General features: G+C 51.2%; 1 protein-coding gene across 2 annotated transcripts in view; it reads right to left on the reverse strand.

Annotated features, from left to right (window-relative positions):
* Positions 1-25024, reverse strand: part of dnai4 (dynein axonemal intermediate chain 4) — a 185495-nt gene that overhangs the window by 108098 nt on the left and 52373 nt on the right. For both annotated transcript variants that reach the window (XM_085982729.1, XM_085982730.1), the window contains exon 6: positions 8314-8453. In XM_085982729.1, coding sequence (XP_085838855.1) covers positions 8314-8453 — 140 coding nt within the window. The remainder of the gene's footprint in view (positions 1-8313; positions 8454-25024) is intronic.

Genomic DNA, 25024 nt, shown 5'->3' on the forward strand with positions numbered 1-25024 from the left:
GTACTGTTATACAGCCTGAAAGGTCTCCAAGATGACAGTAGTGTGCTGTATGTTGCATAATTATGCTATGAACAAAGGAGTCCCATGAAGCATTGGGATGTACCTACAGACAACTGGCAAATGCCCTTCAACAAATTCAATCAGTCCTAAGGGATTTATCACAAACAGTTAGCAAGCTGAAAATAGGAGAATTTGTTACTAGCTTACTCTTAAAATACTACACACCCTTGAGACCCTATAAAAAAATAAATTGCAGCTGTGAATGTAAAACTTGATTGCAAAGAATTATCAATAACCTGAACATCATTTTACTGGATAATTTCCTCCCTCCTCTCATGAAGGTGCTAGAGTATGGTTCCACAGGTGTACAAGTGGGCAATGTGTGAGCCTAGACAGTGAGTATTACCAGGCTGCCCGATCCTGTCATTACCCAACAAAGGTTACTGAATATTATGATCAAGAATGATCTTTAAATACAGAACATTCCATCAGAATACTGACAAGGATACATTCTTGCCCTTTATGGCTTTCCAATGAAAAATTTAACAGTAGATTTTACGAATTTGCACTTTCAGCACAGCTTCATGCTCATGGGGCACAAATCAGGAATTCAAGTGAGGACCTTTGTGCACCAATGTTCCCTATAAGCTGCACGGTCACGCAGCTGTCTGGAGCTCCCATGCAGGCCACTTGTCGGCTTTACAATAGGAAAAACCACGCATGCACAAGAATTTGAATGGGCCGCGCAGCCCGTTAAAGGGGGCGCGCAACCCCCAAAAAATTAAAGGCAACATTGCTGTGCACTCCACAAAATTTTCCACGTGTTGAATTCTGTGGGGTGTGCGGACCTCTGCACTTGAATTCCTAATATGCGCTTCTAGCTTTGTTGATCTATGAGCCAGAAGCACAAATTTGTAACTCCCATGTTCTTCTAACTCCCTTTGAATCGTTTATTTACAGCACTTTGGGGTAGAGTTTCCGCTTTGGACACAATCAGTGATCCGGGCGCAAATTATGCCCAAAATTGCGCTAGTTTTGAAAAGTACTTTTATTCTCAAGTTTCTGCTCAAACTCATTTGCATATCGCCGAACGCAAAATCTGCCATGAACCAGCGCAAGCAGGCAGCGTTTTAAAACATAATGGGCTAGAAATTTGTTATAGCCAAGGAATTGGCTCCCACCACCGCCACTGCCCTCGTCATTGCCCAGACTGCTGCCACCCATACTGAGAGGATGCAGTCTACAGCCGGGCCTTCCTAGTCCAGAGCTGGTCGAGGGCATCCTGCAAGGCCATCTGAAGTCTCCCGCAGGACACTCAGCAGCCTTCCACCAGCCCTGCTGCAGCCACTGGGCCAACATTTCGTAGCAGCACTAGAGTAGGCAAAGACACAGTAACGACAGGCACTAAAGGATTGCACAAGGGTGAATAGTTAATGGCCCAGAAATTCGTGTCGGGGGCTTCCCGCGGGTGCAAGCCCCCGACCTACACTTACCTAGCGCGCCGGCAGTTGAAGCCTGGGCCTGCGTGGATTTCCTGTCTGTGGCCCGGTTCAGCTCCCGGCGCGCTGTGCTTGCGTGACCCAGCAACGTACTTAGTGCGATGCGTCGGCTGGGATCACGTGAGCACTGGCCAACCAATCGGAGGATGCAAAAGTTCATTCATGAGTTTGACAGTAAGAACTGTCAAACTCATGAAAACTCCGGGCGCCCAAAACAGTACTTAAACTTGAAATAAAATTTTAAAAAACATCACACTATTTAAATGAACTATAAATAACTTTAAATAACTATTTTAAACAATAACTTAAATTTTTGAAAAAAATAATTTTATAAAAAATCGGGGCTAAAAATACACTTACCTTACTGTAAAGTCTTAAAAAATAATAAACCTGTGGAAAAAAAATTCAAATTTTAATTAATAGACCACTTACCTTTTAAAATTAAGTCCTTACGTCTGCTTTTTTAAAGTGTAAAAAGTGGAGGCCTTCACGCACGGGCAAACCTGGAAAAAAAAAGGAAGTTCAACGCGCTCGCGCAGACTCCTGCGCGCACGCGTTCGACCTCTGAACCCCTTGGTTCAGAGGATCGGAAATGCCGGTTTCCCGCGCATGCGCTGTGCATGCAGAAAACCGGCAATTCCATCGGTCCCACGTTGGGACACTAATTTCTGGGCCAATATTTTTGTTGTAAATATGTGTTCACTGATTTTTGATAAATTTATTAATTCACTTACCATTCTTTTGTGGTGTCTGTCATTTCAGCTTTGCGGTGTTATACGGCCTGCGAGAGGGATGGAATGATGGGGATGTGGTGAGCAAAGGGGATCTGTGCTTCAAGTCATTCTGGTGTGAGACTGGAGGTCTGTTTAGAGGAGGTGGCAGAATTCTGTGACCACCTCCTTGGTGAGACAGAGCCGTCTAATACACTGCTCCTCGCTTAATTGAAGATAGGAGAAGTGCTCTCGGAATACCCTCGGCGGGTAAGGCCTCCTAGTGATGGCCCTCCACTTCCCTCTGTGCACATGTTCCTGTATTTCTCGCTGCCTACGCTCCCGCCGCCATAGATCCTGGAGGGCGAGGTGGCATGCCAGTACAGCCCCCATTAATGTTATCAAGTGTAGCAGTTTCAATCTTTGAAGAATAAATGTAGCAACTTTTTAGTTGCCACAAGACTCCTGATACAACAGAGCCTTGAAATTATTGAATGAAACTGTTGCAGTGGGTGAAACTGACAAGAAACCACTGAAACTGCACTAACCTGACAGCTGCGAGTGATTACTCATGCTCCCTTTAAGTAACGTCCCTGGAGACAGCTTCCTGGTGCTGCACGCTAGCTCTCCCTATTGGTGTTTACTCCAGGCGGTGAAGTAGGTGAAGAGTATCAATTTAGCAAATCGGGAGGTCAGTGAGCGTTGCATACTCACTGATGTCTCGATCTACCTGGCGTTGACATTCCCGGCGATACCTCTTACCAACAACGCTATGGGGGGGGGGCGCGGATTTGGCGTGTGGCACTGGATTCGCCTCGCCCCGGCAATACTGGTCTAGCGCCCCATTAGCACGTCTACTGGTGCTAACAGGAGGTGCTAAAGGGACGAATATTTCCCCCAGTGTTTTTTTTTAAATTTTGCTTCAAAAAATATTCCTTGATATATTTAAGAGTGGTTACTTGGTGCAGTTTGATTAATACAGCTGAAAATGAGTTTATCAAAAATAAGCATTTTTAATAAGTGTGACCAGTCCCCAACCTGAGTAGTCTGTTTATTAATAAATTAAAAAAATATATATTCAAAAGCTTTTAAAACATGTTCTTGCACCTAAAAAAAAAGCTTAATTTTTACAGCCTCTCAGAAGTATAATTAGCAGAAACTCACAATGGTGATTAATTCGATCTGGGGGCATGGCCAGATTTGTGGGTGGGACCGGCTTCAAGCGCAATGTTTTTAAAATTAGTGCAAAACATTGTGGAATCTCAATTTGAGCTGAAAGTAACTTGTGTTTAAAATTCCACGATCTTTTGTGTGGTTTTGCCGATTTCGGACAAATTGCACCGAGAAACCCAGCACAACTGAGCGGAAACTCGAGGCCACTATGCTTATGTTTGAATGGCCTAGAAATTTGGGCGCACCCATTTTTGGGCACATTGGGAATGGAGGGAGCAATCACTGCACCTAAATGGTGAAGCCAGTGGCATCCCGATATTGGGCCTCGGGCCTTAATCCTGTGGAGCTGGCAAGCTGTGAGAAGCAACAGGCAGCTCGCTGGCGAAGCACGATGGAAGATCGGGCCATTGCTGGTATCGCGTCGGCCCACAGGTAAGTTAGGAGGTGGGGAAGACGACAGGTAGCAGCGGCCGGGTGGGGGATGGAATATGTGTCTGGCAGCTACCCGAGTTCATTGAATGTGAGCTGCTCCCAGCTCCACATTCAGGCAAGTGTATCTTAAAAACTTATCTTGTTAGGTCGGGCCAAACAGACCTGGTTTTCCTGAGTGCAGCCGGGCAAACCAATCAAAGAGAAAAAGACAGAAAGAAGGACTTGCATTTATATAGCACCTTTCAAAACCACCGGATGTCCCAAAGCACTTTACAGCCAATGAGGTACTTTTTGAAGTGTAGTCACTGTTGTAATGTAGGAAACACGGCAGCCAATTTGTGCACAGCAAGCTCCCACAAACAGCAATGTGATAATGACCAGATAATCTGTTTTTGTGATGTTGATTGAGGAATAAATATTGGCCAGGACACCTGGGATAACTCCCCTGCACTTCTTCAAAATAGTGCCATAGGATCTTTTACTTCCACCTGAGAGGGCAGATGGAGCTCGGTTTAATGTCTCATCCGAAAGAAGGCACCTCCAACAGTGCAGCACTCCCTCAGTACTGCACTGGAGTGTCAACCTAGATTTTTCTGCTCAAGTCCCTGGAGTGGAACTTGAACCCACAACCTTCTGAATCAGAGGCGAGGGTGCAACCAATTGAATGAATAAATGAATATTTTGCATCTGTGTTCACTATGGAGAAGGACGATGTAGGCATAGAAATCAGGCAGGGAGATTGTGATATACTTGAACAAATTAGCATTGAGAGGGAGGAGGTACTAGCGGTTTTAGAAGGCTTAAAAGTGGATAAATCCCCAGGCCCAGACAAGATGTATCCCAGGCTGCTGTGTGAGGCAAGGGGGGAGATTGAAGGGGCTCCGACACATATTTTCAGAACCTCTCTGGCCACAGGGGAGATACCAGAGGACTGCTAACGTAGTACCATTATTCAAGAAGGGTAGTAGGGATAAACCAGGGAATTACAGGCCAGTGAGCCTAACATCAGTGGTAGGGAAATTATTGAAAAAAATTCTGAGGGACAGAATTAGTCTCCACTTGGAGAAGCAAGGATTAATCAAAGATAGTCAGCATGGCTTTGTCAGGGGAGATCATGTCTAACCAATTTGATTGAATTTTTCAAGGGGTGACTAGGTGTGTGGATGAGGGTAGTGCAGTTAATGTAGTCTACATAATGTAGTCTACATGGACTTCTGTAAGGCTTTTGACAAAGTCCCGCATGGGAGACTGGTCAAGAAGGTAAGAGCCCATGGGATCCAAGGCAATTTGGCACATTGGATCCAAAATTGGCTTAGTGGCAGGAGGCAGAGGGTGATGGTCAAAGGTTGTTTTTGTGACTGGAAGCCTGTGTCCAGTGGTGTACCGCAGGGATCAGTACTGGGTCCCTTGCTGTTTGTAGTGTACATTAATGATTTAGATATGAATGTAGGAGGTATGATCAGTAAGTTCGCAGATGACATGAAAATTGGTGGAGTGGTAAATAGCGAGGAGGGAAGCCTCAGGCTACAGGACGATATAGACGGGTTGGTCAGATGGGCAGAACAGTGGCAAATGGAATTTAACCCTGAAAAGTGTGAGATGATGCATTTTGGGAGGACTAACAAGGCAAGGGAATACACAATGAATGGTAGGACCCTAGGAAGGACAAAGGATCAGAGGGACCTTGGTGTGCATGTACATAGATCCCTGAAGGCAGCAGGACAGGTAGATAAGGTGGTTAAGAAGGCATATGGGATACTTGTCTTCATTAGCCGAGGCATAGAATATAAGAGCAGGGTGGTTATGATGGAGCTGTACAAAACGCTAATTAGGCCACAGCTGGAATGCTGTGTGCAGTTCTGGTCGCCTCACTATAGGAGGGATGTGATTGCATTGGAGAGGGTGCAGAGGAGATTCACCAGGATGTTACCTGGGCTGGAGCGTTTCAGCTATGAAGAGAGACTGGACAGGCTGGGGTTATTTTCCTTAGAGCAGAGAAGGCTGAGGGGAGACCTGATTGCGGTGTACAAAATTATGAGGGGCATAGATAGGGTAGATAGAAAGGAACTTTTCCCCTTAGTAGAGGGGTCAATAACTAGGGGGCATAGTTTCAAGGTAAGGGGCAGGAGGTTTAGAGGGGATTTGAGGAAAAACTTTTTCACCCAGAGGGCGGTTGGAATCTGGAACTCACTGCCTGAAAGGGTGGTAGAGGCAGGAACCCTCACAACATTCAAGAAGCATTTAGATGAGCACTTGAAACGCCATAGCATACAAGGCTATGGACCAAGTGCTGGAAAATGGGATTAGAATAGATAGGGCTTGATGGCCGGTGTAGACACAATGGGCCGAAGAGCCTCTTTCTGTGCTGTATAACTCTATGACTCTATATGAGCCACAGCTGACAGGCCTCAAACAGGCGCAAGGCTCCTTATTTGCATATGCAAGGGGTCCAACTCCTGTTTCAGGCATGGGCACTGCACAACGATTTTTTTGTCTTTACGAATATGGCGGCTGGTGCACAACTGACTCATAATGAGTGTACGCTTCTTGCCCGCCATATTGGAAGCTTCAGAAGCCGTCTAGCGCTCGTAAAACAGGTGCTGCCCAGCCAAATTGCAATGCCAATAGTTCTAAATATGTCATCCAATACACTATTCCTTCTCCCTATTTCTCCTCCTTTAACTTATTCTTTAACAGGATCTCAAAACTGTGTGAATAGTAACTCCCTGAGGGTAATTTTGACTTTATGCGATAATGAGAAATGCGTGATAGAGAATCGGCAGCCTGTTTTATATCTCTCCCGATTTTTATTTGCATTGAAGTCAGGAGAGATGTAAACAGGCTGCCAATTTGCTATCACCCGTTTACATTATCGCATATTACAAACCAAAATTATCCCCCTAGCCCCCTCAGTCTTCTTTTCCTCCTACAGTACAGACTTTTAAAACACTATTGACTAAAAATTTGCGGAGTTAACGCCACCCGTTACCAGCAAAAAATGGCAAAAGAGTGGCACCACCGCTCTTTTGCCAGCTGGTGGCAGGTCCCACAGCATCCTGTCCCACAGCGTCCTCCATTTTCAACTTCCCGGTAGCACTGCTGGTAAGTAGTAGCACCCTGCAAAAAAAAATGGCGGAGTGGCGACATCAGTCGGTGTGCAACGCAGAGTTAACAACACCATGGCCAACTTCGACCCCACTGGGTCAGAACCACGCCAGGGAAACCCAGCATACAAACAGACTGACAGAGGCGCTGTCAGTACCCCCTAAAGGGACACACACATCTTTCAGGTAAGGTTGCATTTAAACTTTTGGACTGGGCAGGCTGCATTTCTTGGGTGTGTGAAATGAGGAAGGCACAAGGGTGGAGTTGTGGTGAGTGGAGGGTGGGAAAGTAAGAGGTGCATACCAGAAGGAGGATAACAAATGAGGATACCAGCATTTTGTATCCTTTCAGCCCTGTCGCTGGCCAAGGGCTCAGCCATGCCACTACCAAGAATGGCCTGCACCGTGTTCTCCAAGGGGGTGAGGTGAAGCTATAAATGGGAGATGTGCCTCGTGATTGGTACAGATTGTTGGTAGGTGACCGATTTGGGGGGGTGGGGGGGGTGGTTGGAGTTGTGCATTGAGCAGTGTGTGAGGCTGGTGGTGCAGTTGGTAGGAGATGGATTTTGAAGATGCACTCACTGACCTTGACCAGTAATCTGAGGTCATGAAGCTTCTTTGGGCACTGGAGCCGGTGGTGGGAGCGACACCGCTGGCCATGACTGCCTTGGTGATGTGGTCCCACATCGTTCTTTTTGGAGGGCCTCTTGGCCCCTGTGGATAGAAGACCTCTCTTGCAGTGTTGACCCCATGCACAAAGCTGGAGTGCTGCGTGAGACACTGGGTGGCCCTTCCCTGGCTTGCTGAGCCATTTGTGTTATTGCTGAAGCACTTTTCCCATTTTTTGAGGTTTGGAAGGGAATTCAGCTTTAAGTGCTGAAGAATCCCATTGGGACTTCTTTTTAATGGTAATTTTTTTATTGAAAGGCAGTAAGGGATGAAAGCTGCATTTTTTCACTGCATTGTAATTTTTATTAGTTCTGAATGCAATACACCTTTACTACATAGCCCCTTTAATTGCCCACAATTCCTTGCGAATTCCATAGCCTCACTCCCAGAGGTTATACACAGCTGCAACGCCGACTCTGGACGGGAACTTTGGGTCGGAGGCCTCCATTACTGCCGACAGGAGGGCGTTGTATGGTAAGTTATCACTGTGCTACACATCACCAGCCCCCAGGGTGAATTTTTGCCCGGTAGCACTGCGGCCATTAACTCGAGTTGCTGGTGATACTGGCAAGTCTCTTGGTGTACGTGAATTTTTCCCCCAAAATTTGGCTTAATTCATCTTCTCTCCTACTCTCTTCAAACTTGGAGGTGTTCTGCACTGTGTGTCTTGGCTATTCAAGTAGTTTTCGTAATATAAAAATATATTCAGATTGCTTAACAGTTTACCTGTTTCTGCTGTGTTAACTTTGTCACACTGAACCTCTTTGGATTTTCGAGCTCCACTGAATGTCTGCGCCATCCTTTCAATGTAGCGATCATTACCAACTCGTTCTTTGCAGAGTTCAATATACAGCTGGTTTCTTTCCCTTAAAATAAAAAGCCAAAGTTCATATGAATAACTTACAGCTACAAATGTTGGGTAGGAGGAATGGGGACAGAGAGAAAGATAGGAAGTAGCTGCCATTTATCCCCTTCTCGCCTGAAGGTACTACTGTACAATTTTATGAATGTCAGCGGCTCTCAATGTATAAGAACATAAGATTAAGAGCAGGAGTAGGCCATATGGCCCTTCACCGCTATTTAAGAAGATCTTGGCTGATTTTTGACCTCAACTCCACTTTCTCGCCAGATCTCCATTTCCCTTGATTTTGCTCGAGTCCAAAAATCTATCTATCTCAGCCTTGAATATACTCAAAGACTGAGCATTCACAGCCCTTTGGGGTAGAGAATTCCAAAGATTCACAACCCTCTGAGTGAAGGAATTCCTCCTCTTCTCAGTCTAAAATGGTCGACCGCTTATCCTGAAACTATGCCCTCTAGTTCTAGACACTCCAGCCAGGGGAAACAACCTCTCAGCATCTACCCTGTCAAGCCCCCTCAGAATCTTATGTTTCAATGAGATCACCTCTCATTCTTCTAAACTCCAGAGAGTATAGGCCCAATCTACTCAATCTCTCCTCATAGGACAACCCTCTCATGCTAGGAATCAATCTAGAATTATAGGGGGGAAAAATTCAGTTGGTTTATGCCTCCTGTTAGCGCCTTAAGAGGGTGCTAATGAGGCGCAAAGCAACTAGTGCCCATGCGTGGCAATGTTTGCGTCGCTCACGAAATTAACTAGACATTTTGCGGCGGCGCTAAACACTACCGCCACGATCTCCTGCGCCGGCAGATCGTGACGTCAGTCGAGTGTGCAACGCCCCAGTAGCGCCCCGGACAGGATATTGAGTGGCACCCCCTGCCTTACTGCCTGCTGCTAGCAACGAGAGGTTGAGGGGAGAGTTTTGCAGTCAGGAAGGGACTGGGGGAGCACTATTTAAAGGCGACCGCTTCCTGCCTTTTTTTGTTGGTGACATTTTTGCACCACACATTCTGAGAGAGAGAGACTTCTGGGTAGATTCAACACTGTGTGAAGGAGTTTTGCGTACTGAGCAGCACTTTGCAGGTTCATTTTGATTTGCCCTTCCTTGTATCGATTTAGAAGAGACTGTGGGGGCTGCACTCTGAGCTCTTTTCCTGGGTGTCTCCATTGTTCTTTCCAGCAGATTTGATGTACAGGTCTCTCCAGGCCGAGATTCAAGGCTGCAATGAGCAGGATGTGGATGGAGAGCAAGATCAACACTCCCTTTTAAGAACTGGCCGGCGCCATTGTGTCTGTGTTCCATTGCTGACTGACATCACATGAGCTCCGCCAGCGCTCTGAGGTAGTGCCTCGCTCCTCGGCCTTTGCGCCTTAAGACAGGTGTGAAGCACCTGATTTAGCGCTCCAATCACCTCCAGGGGCGATAAAAGCCAAGTTTGCAGTCGGAGGTGATAATTAGCACCAGGCGCTAATCTTTGCGCCCAGCCGATAATTGCGCCCCAAATGGGGCGATACTGAATTTCTCCCCCATAGAATCATAGAATGGTTACAGTACAGAAGGAAACCTGTCGAGCCAGTGAGGGCCCTCTGCAAGAGCAGTTCAGCTAGTCCCACTCCCCTGCCCTTTCCCCGTAGTCCTGCAAATTTTTTTCCTTCAGGTAATTATCCAATTCCCTTTTGAAAGCCACGATTGAGCCTGCCTCACCACTCTTTCGGCAGGGCATTCCAGATCATAACTGCTCATTGCATAATTTTTTTTTTAATAAGAACATAAGAAATAGGAGCAGGAGTAGGCCATTTGGCCCTTCGAGCCTGCTCTGCCATTCAATGAGATCATGGCTGATCTTCTGCCTCAACTCCATTCACCGGCCCTATCGCCATATCCCTTGATGCCTTTACTAGTCAGAAGTCTATCGACTTCTGTTTTGAATATACCCAATGATTGAGCCTCCACAGCCCTCTGGGGTAGAGATCCAAAGATTCACCACCCTCTGTGTGAAGAAATTTCTTCTCATCTCAGTCCTGAATGGCCTACCCTTTATCCTGAGGATGTGGCCCCTGGTTCTAGACTCCCCAGCCAAGGGAAATATTCTCCCAGCATCCACCCTATCAAGCCCTGTAATAATTTTGTATGCTTCAATGAGATCCCCTCTCATTCTTCTGAATTCAAGAGAATACAGGCCTAGTTTACTCAATCTCTTCTCATACGACAGTCCCGCCATCCCAGGAATCAATCTTGGGAACCTTCGTTGCACTCCCTCTATGGCAGGTATATCCTTCCTCAGGTAAGGAGACCAAAATTGTACACAGGTGTGGTCTCACCAAGGCCTTATATAATTGGAGTAAGACTTCTTTATGCCTGTACTCAAATCCTCTTGTAATGAAGGCCAGCATACCATTTGCCTTCCTAATGGCTTGCTGCACCTGCACATTCTCTTTCAGTGACTCATGTACAAGGACACCCAGGTCCCTTTGAGCATCTGCATTCCCCAATCTTTCACCATTTAGGAAATACTCTGCCTTTCTGTTTTTTCTACCAAAGTGGATAACTTCACATTTATCCACATTATATTCCATCTGCCATTTTCTCGCCCACTCACTGAGCCTGTTGAGATCCCCTTGAAGCCTCTTCACATCCTCTTCACGACTGACACTGCCACCTAGCTTTGTATCATCAGCAAATTTGGAAATGTTACATTTAGTCCCCTCATCCAAATCATTGATATAGATTGTGAATAGCTGGGGCCCAAGCACCGATCCTTGTGGTACCCCACTAGTCACTACCTGCCATCCTGAAAAAGACCCATTTATCCCTACTCTTTGTTTTCTGTCCGTTAACCAATTCTCAATCCATGCTAGTATATTACCCCCAATTCCATGTGCCCTAATTTTGTTCACCAACCTCTTGTGTGGGACCTTAACGAAGGCCTTCTGAAAATCCAGATACACCACATCTACTGGTTCCCCTTTGTCTACTCCACTAGTTACATCCTCAAAGAACTCCAATAGGTTTGTCACAGGATTTCCCTTTCATAAATCCATGTTGACTCTGCCCAATCTTATTAGTTTCTAAGTGCCCAGTTATTGCATCCTTTATAATAGATTCCAACATTTTCCCAACTACTGATGTGAGGCTAACAGGTCTGTAGTTCCCTGTTTTCTCTCTCCCTCCTTTCTTAAATAGCAGGGTTACATTTGCTATCCTCCAATCTGCAGGAACCGTTCCAGAATCTATAGAATTTTGGAAGATGACAACCAATGTGTCCACTATCCCAATGGCCAATTCTTTTAAAACCCTAGGATGTAGGTCATCCGGTTGTACGAAAGGCTGATATTTCGAGGTATTTAGTAGACGAGAATCATATATGTATAACTTCAAGTGTAGCCATTGACAAAATAATATCACCCATAATTATTCCTGGGTAACTGGAAGGCTAAGACTTGTTCAAAATGTAGCTGCACAGTCAAAAGCAGTTTTGACTAAGTTTTGATAACAAACAGCCACAGACTGCGAGTGAAGGCTAAATCATTAAATAACATATTATGATGCGAAGTAGAAATTAGAATTCGCTTAACAAAACTAATTGCAATGATATTTAAAAAATAATTAGTATAAGGACATAAAATGAGAGAGATCATGGAGATAAAGTATTTATCTGGTCGATTAAAGTGAGATAGTTTGGATACCTCAAGACTAGTGAAACAGCGCTGATTGGGCCCTTGGTATAAAGGCCTTGTACCAGGGAAGTTAGAAATGAAAGAGATAGGCCTAGAAATTCGGTTGTTTGCGCCAGCGGTTAGCGCCTAGAGACCGAGAATTGGGGCGTTACCTAATGTTGGGGCGGGCGCAATGAAGATAGCGACAACTCCCATATTGACTATACATTTAACGCGCTAAGTGTTTGCGCGCGCCCGCGAGCGCAAGCACATAATAACGTCATTTCATGGTGCAACGCCTTTTAGGGGCGCCTGAGCGGATATTGGGTGGCGCCCGGAGCCTTAACGCCTAGCGCTATTAGTGACAGTTCGAAGGAGCGTTAGCAGGCCCTTCTCGGAGTCGGGGGGCGCTATTTAAAGGGGACAGCTCTAGTATAGAAGCTTCAGCCACTTGGCCTGTTCATTGCGATCGTTGGTGGAGAGAGTTGGGGAGCTACTGTGGAGCAGAGTTTTTGGATTTTAGCATTAGAGTACTTGGGACCCTCAAACCTGTCCGGAGCAGTTGGAGCACTAGACCTAACAGCCTTTTGACCAACTGGCATCGGAATGGGAGATGCTTTGGAGGGCGACGGGCTCCTGGCCGAACACTATGAAGGGGCAGAAAGACGGCGGGAGGGCCGGGATTGGCCAGAAGGAGGAGGGGCAATGGAGGTTGCCCAATCCGAGGGTATGCTGCGAGGGTCTTTAGGGGTCATACCTTGACATGTCGGAGGAGCAGTGTGTGCGAAGGCTCCGAATCAGGATGGACGTTGTTACTGAGCTGTGCCACCTGCTTACTGAGGATCTGCAGCCGCGTCAACGGTGCATGACCTCTCTGTCGGTGGCCGCTAAACTGACTGTTGGCCTCAATTTTTATGGCAACGGATCCTTTCAGTGAGCCATTGGGGACATCGTGAATATCTCTCAGGTTGCAGTCCACTGTTGCATCCGGCAAGTTACAGCTGCCCTTTATAGGCGAAGGCGTCAATTCATCACCTTCCCTCTGACCCTGGAGAAGCAGGCGGAGGAGGAGGAGGAGCATGCGGATGAGGAGAAGGAGGAGCAGGAGGAGGAAGATGGAAGGGCTCCTGAAAGTGGAAGGGCCATCCGTCACTGGCTCATGAGGAGTCGTCTCGAGGCCCCTCTGGCGGAATGATGAGTGTCTTAACTGCTGCGCACTTTGGATGTTTGAAAGCATCTGAAGGCCAGCATCACTGTAATTATTCATGTACACCATAGCACATTTAAACTTCTCTTTATTGTCACAAAAGTCTTTCATTACAGCAAAACAACGTCATGTCACCAGAAACCATAACAAACAAAATAACAGTAAACTCTTCGGCAAAGCTGCCAAACTGAACAAACTATTTCCAACAATTCCAACAGGTGAGGGTCTCCTTGAGTTTGGCCAAAGAAACGTCTCAGGACCTCCCTCTACTGCTGGCCCCTTGATGGAGAACGACTTCTCTTTCGTGCTCGGCCCCTTCCCTCCCTGCTGCTCCTACGTAATTGAACCCCAGTGGCGGGGTGAAGGCTGGGGGACGCCTGCTGACTGTCTGGAAGCGCAGAAGCCCCTGAGGGACGGCCTGGCCGACCTCTGGGCTTGGAGGGTGCGGACGCAGGATGCTTGATCTGAGCATGGCTGGAAGCAGTGTGCACTGCAGGTGGTGGCAGCTGCACTGCAGACGTGCCAGCGCTGGCATGTGGAATGGTCACCTGCTGAGAGAGGACACCTGCACCATTGTCAGACGACACACTGGCTCTCTGAGGGGACCGGCTCGACTCATCCGCCACAATCGCATGCTCCACTGATTCCTGGCCTTGTATGGGACTGGAAGGGCCCGGGGTGATCCTAGCTGATGCAGATAGGGTGGCTGCAGTGAGAGTTCGCGTTGCCTCAATCTGGGTGTGGACGAGGCCGGCAAGTGACTGCGTGGCAGCAGTGAGGACCTGTGAGCCAGGTGCCAGTGCTTCGGAGAAGCCCTGGACAGTTCTTTCCATTGCTTCAGACAAGGCCGGTGCTGACCGCTCCACTGCCTCGGACAAGCCCTGGACAGACCTTTCCAGGGATTGTCCGGAGCCCTGAACAGTCCTTTCCATAGCGGCCTCGAAGCCCTGGACAGTCCTCTCCATTGTTGGTCCAAAGCCCTCGACAGACCTCTCCATTGTTGCCCCAAGGCCCTGGAGAGTCCTGTCCATTGTTGCCCCGAAGCCCTGGAGAGTCCTGTCCATTGTTGCCCCGAAGCCCTGGAGAGTCCTCTCCATTGTTGCCCCGAAGTCCAACACACTCTTTGCCAGTGTATCTATTGACTGAGGCATCCTCCCCACTGAAGCCATCAGCTCAGTGTGCCTGAGCCGGGCCTGGGTGCTCATTTCAGCCAGGCGACGCACCTCCTCTGCACTCTGTGCAGCAGTCATCACTACCTGCCTTGCCCTCCGGGGAGACGGTGGCCGAACTTGCCTACCCCCCTTGCGTTGCTGCATGCCGCTTGGTCCGGCAACTGCCTGATCATCAGAGCTCCCCCCCACCTCCCCTCCAGGGAACTACTATCCCCAGTCTGTACATGTGTATGCTCCTCTGAGATTGGAGCGGATGGTCCGGCTTCCTCCTGATCCTCACCTCCGGATGCACTGGCACTAGCAGCTTCAGGGCGTGGAGCCCCAGTTGGTGATGCATCATCTGAAAGCAGGGAGGTGGAAGAGTGGCTTTAGCAAAAGGACAGGTTGGCGGACAGGCATGGCAGATTGCGGCACACTGAGGAAGCATGCTGGCGGGGGGACCAAGTGGAAGGAGACAGTTGCAAAAGGTGAGAGCCTTACCCTCGCTGTCGAGAATGGGGTCGGCAGCTGCAGTGGTAACAGGACCAGACAGACGTCCTCCAAGAATCTGGTGCACTCTCTCCTCAAGATCCGTGAGAGTGACCACTTGTGGAGGTCCGCCACTGGTTCGACGCTGCTCCTTCCGCATCGTCACCAGCTTGGACTGCAGGGGAAGGAAGGGGAAGTTCTGTAACATGATGCCTTGAGAGATCATCTCATGCCCCCCATGGTGCAAGAGCCCTTACATGATGCCTTGAGAGATCATCTCATGCCCCCCATGGTGCAAGAGCCCTTACATGATGCCTTGAGAGATCATCTCATGCCCCCCATGGTGCAAGAGCCCTTACATGATGCCTTGAGAGATCATCTCATGCCCCCCATGGTGCAAGGGCCCTTACATGTGGCCTTGAGAGATCATCTCATGCCCCCCATGGTGCAAGGGCCCTTACATGTGGCCTTGAGAGAAATGTCCATGTGTGTGCCCAGAAAGGGCCATGGGTGCTTGCTGACAGATGGCCATTGGGGCATCATGGCAACAGGGTCCTCGAAGTTAGGTGCAGATGGAGGGAATCAGAAGTTTGCATAACCAACACTCACCCTAATGACCCGAGTGAGGTCGTTGAATTTCTTCCTGCACTGAACAGGGGTCCTGGTCGCCAAGCTGTTGGCGTTGACCCTCTGAGAAACCTCCCTCCAAGATCGCCGGTAAGCCTTTTGATTCGGCCTCTTGCCATTGTCAGGATACAGAACATCTCGACAGCGCTCAACTGCAGACACCAAGTGGTCCAGGGCCTCAGTGCTGAAGTGCTCTGCTCTCTGTCTCACCTTCTCCATCCTCACCAAGTTTCTTGCGCCAGAGAAGGGCGAGCGCCAATTCTGAAGCCGACAGGGCGTTGAGTGTAGCAGCTCAGGCTGACTGACCCACCCCTTTAAGAGCCGGCCGGTGCCTGGAAGTCTCGTGGTTTCCGGTAATTGAGATCACCTGCGCTGCGCCCGTCCACGACGATATTGGGTAGCGCCTGAACTTTTGCGCCTTAGGAGCCCCGTGCAACGTCTGAGTTAGCGCCTCAATCCCCTTTGGGGGCGATGCAACCCAATATCTCGCCAGGCAGCGATAAGTTTTGTCTGGCTATAAACTTTGCGCAGCGCCAGTTCTAACACCTCAAGCGGGGCTATACCCAATTTCTAGGCCATAAAGTCAATTCCAATGGGGTGAAAAACGATAAACAAGATGATATACCTATCAATTCATCCAATGAAAAGCGACAAGTTAAGAAAGTAACTATAGGTTTTTATTGGCTAAATAACAGAGCCCACCCTCGTGGGTGATCGGATCCAACAAGGAGGAATACCAGCCAGTCGACCACCTTTATACCTGGGCAGGTAGGTGGAGCCATGGGCGGAGTCAGCAGTGGTCAGCCCAGGTATAACAGCGTGACAAGAGGCGACCTCGTATAGTGATACAACAGTGTGAACAGTGATAACGATATAAAAGTGATAACTATAGTGTAACGATAGTGAACGATAAAAGTGGTTTACCACATTCACCCCTTGTTTAGATTTGAGTCCGGCAGGGTGAAGTGTACTACCAGTTCTGGTAAGTCAGTCTGTCCGGAGGCCTCGTAAGCCTTTCTGATCATCGCAGCGGCGGTGTTGCATTCTCCGGTGTTGATGCTGGTGTCTGCGTGGTCAGCGAAGGCTCGTGGGGTTCCGGCATGCCGTCTACCTGAGCTGGAATTGGGGGGGGGGTAAAGGTGGTGTCTCCGGAATGCCCAAGGGTGCGAGGTCTCGCAAGGAGACTGTGTCCTCCCGCCCGTCCGGGTAAGCCACATAGGCGTACTGGGGGTTGGCGTGCAGGAGGTTCACCTTCTCGACCAGGGGGTCCGTTTTATGGGTCCTCACGTGCTTTCGCAGCAGGACGGACCCTGGGGAGGTCAGCCAGGTTGGTAGTGTGGTTCCTGTAGTTGACTTCCTGGGGAAAACAAACATTCGTTCATGGGGGGTGGCGTTAATGGCAGTGCAAAGTAGTGACCGGATGGAGTGCAGGGCTGCCGGGAGGACTTCCTGCCAGCGGGAGGTTGGGAGGCCCTTAGACTTTAAGGCTAAGAGGACGGCCTTCCATACCGTCGCGTTCTCTCTTTCTACCTGGCCGTTCCCTCGGGGGTTGTAGCTGGTGGTCCTGCTTGCAGCAATACCTCTCGCTAGTAGGAACTGACGGAGTTCCTCGCTCATGAAGGAGGAGCCCCGGTCACTATGTATATAGTTTGGGAACCCGAACAAGGCGAAGAGGTCGTTCAGGCATTTGATGACCGTGGTACTGGTCATGTCTGGGCAGGGGAAGGCAAAGGGGAAACGGGAGTACTCATCACGGTCAGAGGACGGGAGGGGCCCCTTAAAGTCGATGCTCAGGCGCTCGAAGGGGCGGGTGGCCTTGATCAGGCTTGCTCTGTCCGGCCTAAAGAAGTGCGGTTTGCACTCGGCACAGGTCTGGCAGTTCCTGGTCATGGTCCTGACCTCCTCGATGGAGTATGGCAGGTTGCGGGCCTTAATGAAGTGGTAAAGTCTGGTGACCCCGGGGTGGCAGAGGTCGTTGTGGAGGGTCTGAAGTCTATCACTTTGCGCGCTGGCGCATGTAATTCGTGACAGAGCATCAGGGGGATCGTTCAGCTTACCTGGCCGGTACAAGATATCATAATCATAGGTGGATAGTTCGATTCTCCACCTCAATATCTTGTCATTCTTGATTTTGCCCCTCAGCTTGTTATTAAACATAAAAGCGACCGAACGCTGGTCGGTGAGGAGGGTAAATCGTTTGCCTGCCAGGTAATGCCTCCAGCGTCGTACCGCCTCCACAATCGCTTGGGCCTCCTTCTCGACCGACGAGTGTCGGATCTCAGGGCCCTGTAGGGTCCTTGAGAAGAAGGCCACTGGTCTCCCCTCCTGGTTAAGGGTAGCGGCTAGGGCGAAGTCGGATGCATCGCTCTCCACTTGGAAGGGGATGGACTCGTCCACTGCGTGCATTGTGGCCTTGGCGATGTCTCCCTTAATGAGGGAGAAGGCTGCGCACGCTTCCTCCGTAAGGGGGAAGGATGTGGACTTCATGAGGGGTCTGGCTTTGTCTGCATCATTGGGCATAGTAGGTGAAGAGCCCCAGGGTTCTCGTCAGAGCCTTTGGACAGTGGGGGAGGGGTAGCTCCATGAGGGGACGCATTCTTTCGGGGTCGGGGCCGATGACTCCGTTCTCTACTACACAGCCGAGGATGGCAAGGCGCGAGGTGTTAAACACACATTTCTCCTTATTGTAGGTGAGGTTCAGCCGTTAGGCCGTACGGAGGAATCTATCCAGATTAACGTCATGGTCCTGCCGGTCGCGGCCGCAGATGGTGACGTTATCTAGGTAGGGGAACGTGGCGTGCAGCCCGTTCTGGTCAACCATCCGGTCCATCTCCCTTTGGAAGACCGAAACCCCGTTGGTGACGCCGAAGGGAACCCTAAGGAAGTGGTAGAGGCGGCCGTTCGCCTCGAAGGCTGTATACTGGCGGTCCTCAGGGCGGATAGGGAGTTGGTGATAGGCCGACTTAAGGTCGATGGTGGAGAATACCCGGTACTGCGCAATCTGATTGACCATATCAGATATGCGGGGAAGGGGGTATGCGTCCAGCTGGGTGTACCTGTTTATGGTCTGGCTGTAGTCGATGACCAGGCGGTTTTTATTGCCGGTCTTAACGACCACGACCTGGGCACGCCAGGGGCTGGTGCTCCCCTCGATGATGCCCTCCTTCAGGAGACGCTGCACCTCAGAGCTAATGAAAGCTCTGTCCCCGGCGCTGTACCGCCTGCTCTTGGTCGCGACGGGTTTGCAGTCGGGGGTGAGGCTAGCGAACAGGGAAGGTGGCGGGACCTTGAGGGTGGATAGGCCGCAGGTGTTACGCGGTGGGCGGTTTAAAATCTGTTGGTTGTCGACTGTGAGTGGGGGGAGGGGTCCGCCGTATGCTAGCGTGACGCTTTGGAGGTGGGATTGGAAGTCTAGCCCTAGTAGGACGGCGGCGCATAGCTGGGGAAGGACGAGGAGTTTAAAATTTTTATACTCCGTACCCTTAACCGATAGGGTCACAACACAGTAGCCGCTGATGTCTGTGGCGTGGGATCTCGATGCCATCGAGATCCGGTTGCGCGTTGGCAGGACAGGGAGGGAGGAGTGGCTCACCGTGTCTGGGTGGATGAAACTCTCCGTGCTTCCGCTGTCGAACAGGCAGGTCGTGGCGTGGCCGTTTACTCTGATGTCCATCATTGACTTGGACAGGTGATGTGGGCGGGCTTGGTCCAGTGAGACGGAGGCTAGTGTATAGCTGAGCGAGTCGTTGTAGTCTGCGGGTGAGGCGGTAGTCGGGTCTAGAGGCACGGTGGCGGTCGAGCGTGGTGGGTAAAATGGCGTCTCCCACGAGGTTGGACAAAATGGCGGAGAAGATGGCTGCCCCCGTAACTCACATGAGGCACTGCTGGTGTCGGTTGCCTGTATCAAAGATGGCCGCCCCATGACTCACATGTGGGGATGCTGGCCTCTGTTGCCTTGAAGGAAGATGGCCGCCCCCACAGCTCGCATGAGGCACTGCTGGCCTCTGATGATCCACCTCTGCAGGCCTTAGCGAAGTGGCCTTTCTTCATACAGTTTGAGCAGGTAGAGTTCCTGGCTGGGCAGCGCGACCTCGGGTGTTTCGCCTGGCCACAGAAGGAGCAGCCGGCGGCCCGATCGCGGGGGTCCGATGTCGGAGCCGGTACCGGGGGTGGCGGTCTCGATCGGGTCCGGGACGCCGACGCTGAGGTAGGTCCCGGGGGGGTGCTGCGGGGGGTATCGCGGTCGGGGTCGGTCCCAAGGTCGCGAGTTACAGTACCTTGAGTAGGCCTCGAGGTCCCGATGGGCCACTTCTAGAGAGAGAGCGAGGGCTGCAGCTTTGTCCAGGTCGAGGTCCCTTGCTTCCAGTAGTCTTTGCCGTGAGTAGTCGGACCGCAGGCCTTTCACGAAGGCATCGCGGACATTGTCTTCAGTATTTTCTGCTGCCGTTACCGCTTTAAAGTTACAGTCTCTGCCGAGTGCTTGTAGCACCCGTAAAAATTCCTCCACGGGCTCTCCTGGCTGTTGCGGGCGGGATCTTAGGAGGTGTCTGGCATACATGGAATTTACCGGGGTTTGGTACTGTCTTTTCAGCCGGTTGATGGCGTCCTTGTATGTTTTGAGGTCCCGGATGAGTGCGAATACTTTAGGGCTCACTTGGGCGTTCAGAGCTCTTAGCATGGATTTCTGAGGCACGCCGGATTCTCCCAGGTAGGCTTCGAAGCAGCTCAGCCAGTGTTCAAAGTCGAGGGCTGAGTTTGCTGCCTGTGGATTTAGATCCAGGTACGGTGGTCTGAGGGCTCGCAGCCAGGCAGGCTGCTGTGGCTGTTGTAGCTGGGCGTCTGGCTGGTCGCTTGGCTGGTCGTTTGACTGTCCAGGTGTCGACATTTTAAAATTTAGCCAATAAAATTGATATACCTACCAATTCATCCAATGAAAAGCGACGAGTTAAGAAAGTAACTATAGGTTTTTATTGGCTAAATAACAGAGCCCACCCTCGTGGGTGATCGGATCCAACAAGGAGGAATACCAGCCAGTCGACCACCTTTATACCTGGGCAGGTAGGTGGAGCCATGGGCGGAGTCAGCAGTGGTCAGCCCAGGTATAACAGCGTGACAAGAGGCGACCTCGTATAGTGATACAACAGTGTGAACAGTGATAACGATATAACAGTGATAACTATAGTGTAACGATAGTGAACGATAAAAGTGGTTTACCACACAAGATAACACTGAACATGGCAAAGTTGGTGGAAAAATACTGGAAAGGCGGGATGCTACCTTAGCCTGAGTGACAATGGTATTTTGACCATTAGAACCAATTAAAAAGGTGATTTTGTTAAAGACCATGGCCTAGAAATTCAGTATAGCCACTTTTGGGGCGGAAAAGTCGGGCGGCCGCTAAAGTATGCGCCCGGCGCAAAGTCGAGGCCACTTCGCCGATATTCAGTAGCTTCGCCCTAAGAGTTAGCTCGCGCGCTAAAACTGGCGTTACACAACTATCTTTAGGTGCAAAGCTGGCGGTGCTGAGCTAAACCGCCGAGGCCGGGCGCAGCGCAGGTGCGGTCATTTCTTGATTGACAGCAGACACCCTGGCGCCGGCCAGCTCTTAAAGGGGGAAGGGTCGAGTTCGTCTGCTGCCACGCCCTGGACACTGCAGCCCTCCAGCTAGGCCTAAACACTGCTGCTGAACGGAAATAGCGCCGGGAAAGATGCAGAAGGCCCGTGAATGAGCGCAGCGCTTCAGTGGCCATGATTTGAGGGTGCTGGTTAGGGCTTTGGAGAGGAGACGCAAACTCTTGTTCCCGGACAGTGGCAAGAAGCCTACCACCAGCGTCTACAGGAAAGCCTGGAGGGAGGTCGCCCACAGGGTCACATCCAACAGCGAGGTCCCCAGGACCGGTGTCCAATGCCGGAAAAAGTTCAATGACCTCACAAGGATTGTCAGGGTGAGTCCCCTTTCCAGTGTCCTCCTCATCCTTGCATGTGCACCTCACATTATGGGCAAAGGGACCTGAAAGCCCTAATGGCCAGCCCTCATCCAGCAGCTATGGGACTGGCATGAACATCAATTGCACATTCTGCACTTTACACACTGGCCAAGCTATTCGACCATGGGAGGCAGTGCACACAAGATCTGGGCACCACACTGGCCAAGCTATTCGACCATGGGAGGCAGTGCACACAAGATCAGGGCACCACACTGTACTTAGAGGCCGTCCTTTCTCTTGCAGGCCAAGCTGGCACACAATCAGAAGAGCCGGACTGTGACCGGGTGAGGCCGTCCCCAGATCCAGCAGCTCAGTGACCTTGAAGAGCATGTGGGTAGCCTCATGGGTGCCCGGGTGATTGGCCCCGTTGCATCTGGAGATGCCGACCCTGTTCTGGGCACCAATGGTAAGGACATCACCTTTTGGACCTCTCTCATCCCACTTGCACTTCAGATCTACATCCTTTGCCACTGTCCGACCAATGCGCTGAATGCCACCACTCATGCCTCCCTCGCTGACGCCCTCTCCTCACTCTAAAGCTACTCTTGTGCCTTCCTGCTTTCAGATGGTGAGGAGGAGGTCCCTGAAGCTGCCAGTGAAAGCCCCTCGGAAGAGGAGGAGGAGGAGGAGGAAGAGGAAGAGGAAGGCGGCCCATCAGGGGAACCCTCAGCCGCGCCAGGGGATGCCAATGGAGGGGACACGTCTTCCCTGGAGGAGAGCCAGGGGGAAGTGTCGGAGGGGAGTGTAGCTCCTGTGCCCAGTGGCGTGCAGCAACGCGGGAAGGGTCGGGCAGCTCGGCGGCCTTCTTCCCAGAGGGGGGAAGGGTCACAGGGGAGTGTAGTTGCTGGGCCCAGTGGCATCCAGCTACGCGGGAAGGGTCGAGCAGCTCGGCGGCCTTCTCCCCAGAGGGAGAGTCCGGCCTCCAGTCCAGAGACGGTCCTCGCCAAGGAGGTGCGCCTCCTCGATCAAATGTCCGTGGACTCGGATCGCCGGCACACCGAGTTCATGGGGGTTGTGGCACGGTTGCCTGAGGCCATCGAGTCCCTGGCTCATAGTGTGGCCGATTTCGGCGCCTCACAGGCCAGGAGTTTCGAGCAATTCGAAGCAGCACACGCCGCGAGTCGGGCCGAATTCGGGGCAGCACAGGCCGCGAGTCGGGCCGAATTCGGGGCAGAACAGACCGCGAGTCGGGCCGAATTCGGGGCAGCACAGGCAGCGAGTTGGGTGGAATTCGGGGCAGCTCACGCAGCGAGTGGCCAGGTGATCAGTGGTGCCGTGCAGTCACTGGCTGGTCTGATGCGGGCACAGACCAGGGCAGTACGGGCACTCACTGCTGCCACACTCGCTGTGTCAGCCAGGCATCGCCAGGGCACCCGCCGCGCTGCAGCAGCACAGCGGTCTGTCCTTCAGCAGATTGCTGCGCATGCTGCAGTGCTGGCCCGGGCGAGTGCCAGTGTCTCAGGCGAGCAGCGAGCGCCTGCCATCAGCCAGCTTGCCCCCATTCCTGCAGCCGCCACTGCCACTCCCCCAGTGGAGCTGCGACGAGCTGCTGGAGAGACTGCTGCTGCCCAGCCACAGCTGCAGCAGTCACCAGCCGGCCCCTCGAGGGCCAGAGCTCGTCTAGGCCGACCCCCAAGGGCATCTCCCGTCACGCCATGTGCCCCTCAGGAGCCTTCCCCCAGCCTTGCAGCAGCCACTGGGCACACTTTGAGGAGGAGCAGCAGGGCGGCCAGGGGCCGCAAAAGGCTGGTCAAGGAATCGCCCTCGCGGGCCACAAAGTAGAGGGTGTGGGCAAATGTGTTTTTATATGGGGATGGTTGTTTTTATATGGGGATGGTTGTTTTGTTTATGGGGATGGTTGTTTTTGTAAGGCCGAGGATGAAGGCCATTTTTGTGGAAATGTTTTGTTATTCCTCCCCAGGTTGTGGGAGTGAGTCATGTGTGTGACTGTTTTTTGGGGGTGTTGTCTGTTTTTGGGTTTCATGTGGGAAGGGCCCTGAGTTTGTTCAATAAAGCATTTTATTTATTCAGCTTGTCCATGTTTGATGTTTGAAGTGGTTGTTGCCTTAACCGGCTGAGGGCTTGCGGAGCGGCTGCATTCAGGTCCCTTCATTGGCACAAGCCATTCCCTGACAGGGGGCCTAGAAGTGACGTTCAATAAGCCGCCGATGGGCGGCCCTTGGACCTTGTGCCTCCCTCCTGGGCTGGTACTCCTTCTCCTCCTCCTCATGCTCCTCCTGCTCCTCCTCCTGAGGTGGTGCTCCAGCGTGAGGTGGCAGTGCCTGAGTCCTGCGGATAGCCAGGTTGTGCAGCATGCAGCAAACGACCGCGACCTGGGAGACTCTCTCCGGCGAATACTGCAGAGATCCGCCGGAACGATCCAGGCAGCGGAACCGTTGCTTGAGGACGCCAATCGTTTGTTCTATGATGTTCCTAGTGGCTTGATGGCTTTCGTTGTATGCCTCCTCAGCAGGGGTCCTGGGCGCGCGGAGCGGAGTCATGAGCCAGGTACACAAAGGATAGCCTTTGTCCCCGATAAGCCATCCTCTTGGGGGAGGCTGTACCTGGAACATGTCAGCCACAGTAGTCTGTTGCAGGATAAATGCATCGTGGCTGCTGCCTGGAAAGCGGGCATTGACAGCTAGGATGCGCTGCCTGTGGTCACACACCAGCTGTACATTGAGGGAATGGTAGCCCTTCCGGTTGCGGTAATCCTCGGCATTGTCGATAGGTGCCCGCAAAGCCACATGCGTGCAGTCAATGGCGCCCTGCACCATGGGGAAGCCCGCTATTCTTGCAAATCCCACTGCACGCTGCTGCTGCTTCTCCAGGGTCATGGGGAAGGAGATGAATTGGTGTCTCCTTCTGAAAAGGGCATTGGTCACCTGGCGGATGCAGCAATGCACGGCGAACTGGGATATGTTAGCAATGTCCCCAGCAGCGGCTTGGAAGGAGCCGCTTGCATAGAAGTTCAGAGCCACCGTGACCTTCACTTCCACCGACAGAGACGTCCTGCACCTCAGCTGTGGACGCAGATCTCTGTGAAGCAGCTGGCAGATCTCTGCAACCACCTCCCTTCTGAAGCACAGCCTCCTAACACACTGCGCGGCAGGCATGGTGAGATAGGACACCTGCTGGCGGTATTTCCTGAGTGGGTAAGGCCTACGTTGCCGACGCCTGTTGCCCCCTCTGCATCTAGCCAGGGCTGCCCCTCTCACACAGCGTCTGCGAGCCCTTCGCACATAATGCTGAAACTGAGGGTTGGCACCCCATGCAGCCCCCATAATATACTGGCAAACAATGACCTCACAATGAAGGCGAATTGCCAAGCTCTGGCCTGAAGCCAAAAATACCTCTCCTATGTTGGGCCAAAGCAGTAAGCTCTCTTCCTTGGTCTCTGTCCATAAATCCGTTGCACAAGAGTGATTGCTGCAAAATGGCTGGCCTTTATAGTTCA

Source organism: Somniosus microcephalus, chromosome 3 (assembly GCF_052327205.1).
Source record: "Somniosus microcephalus isolate GS21.2 chromosome 3, FLI_Smic_1.0, whole genome shotgun sequence".
In the NCBI taxonomy this organism is placed as follows: Eukaryota; Metazoa; Chordata; class Chondrichthyes; order Squaliformes; family Somniosidae; genus Somniosus; species Somniosus microcephalus.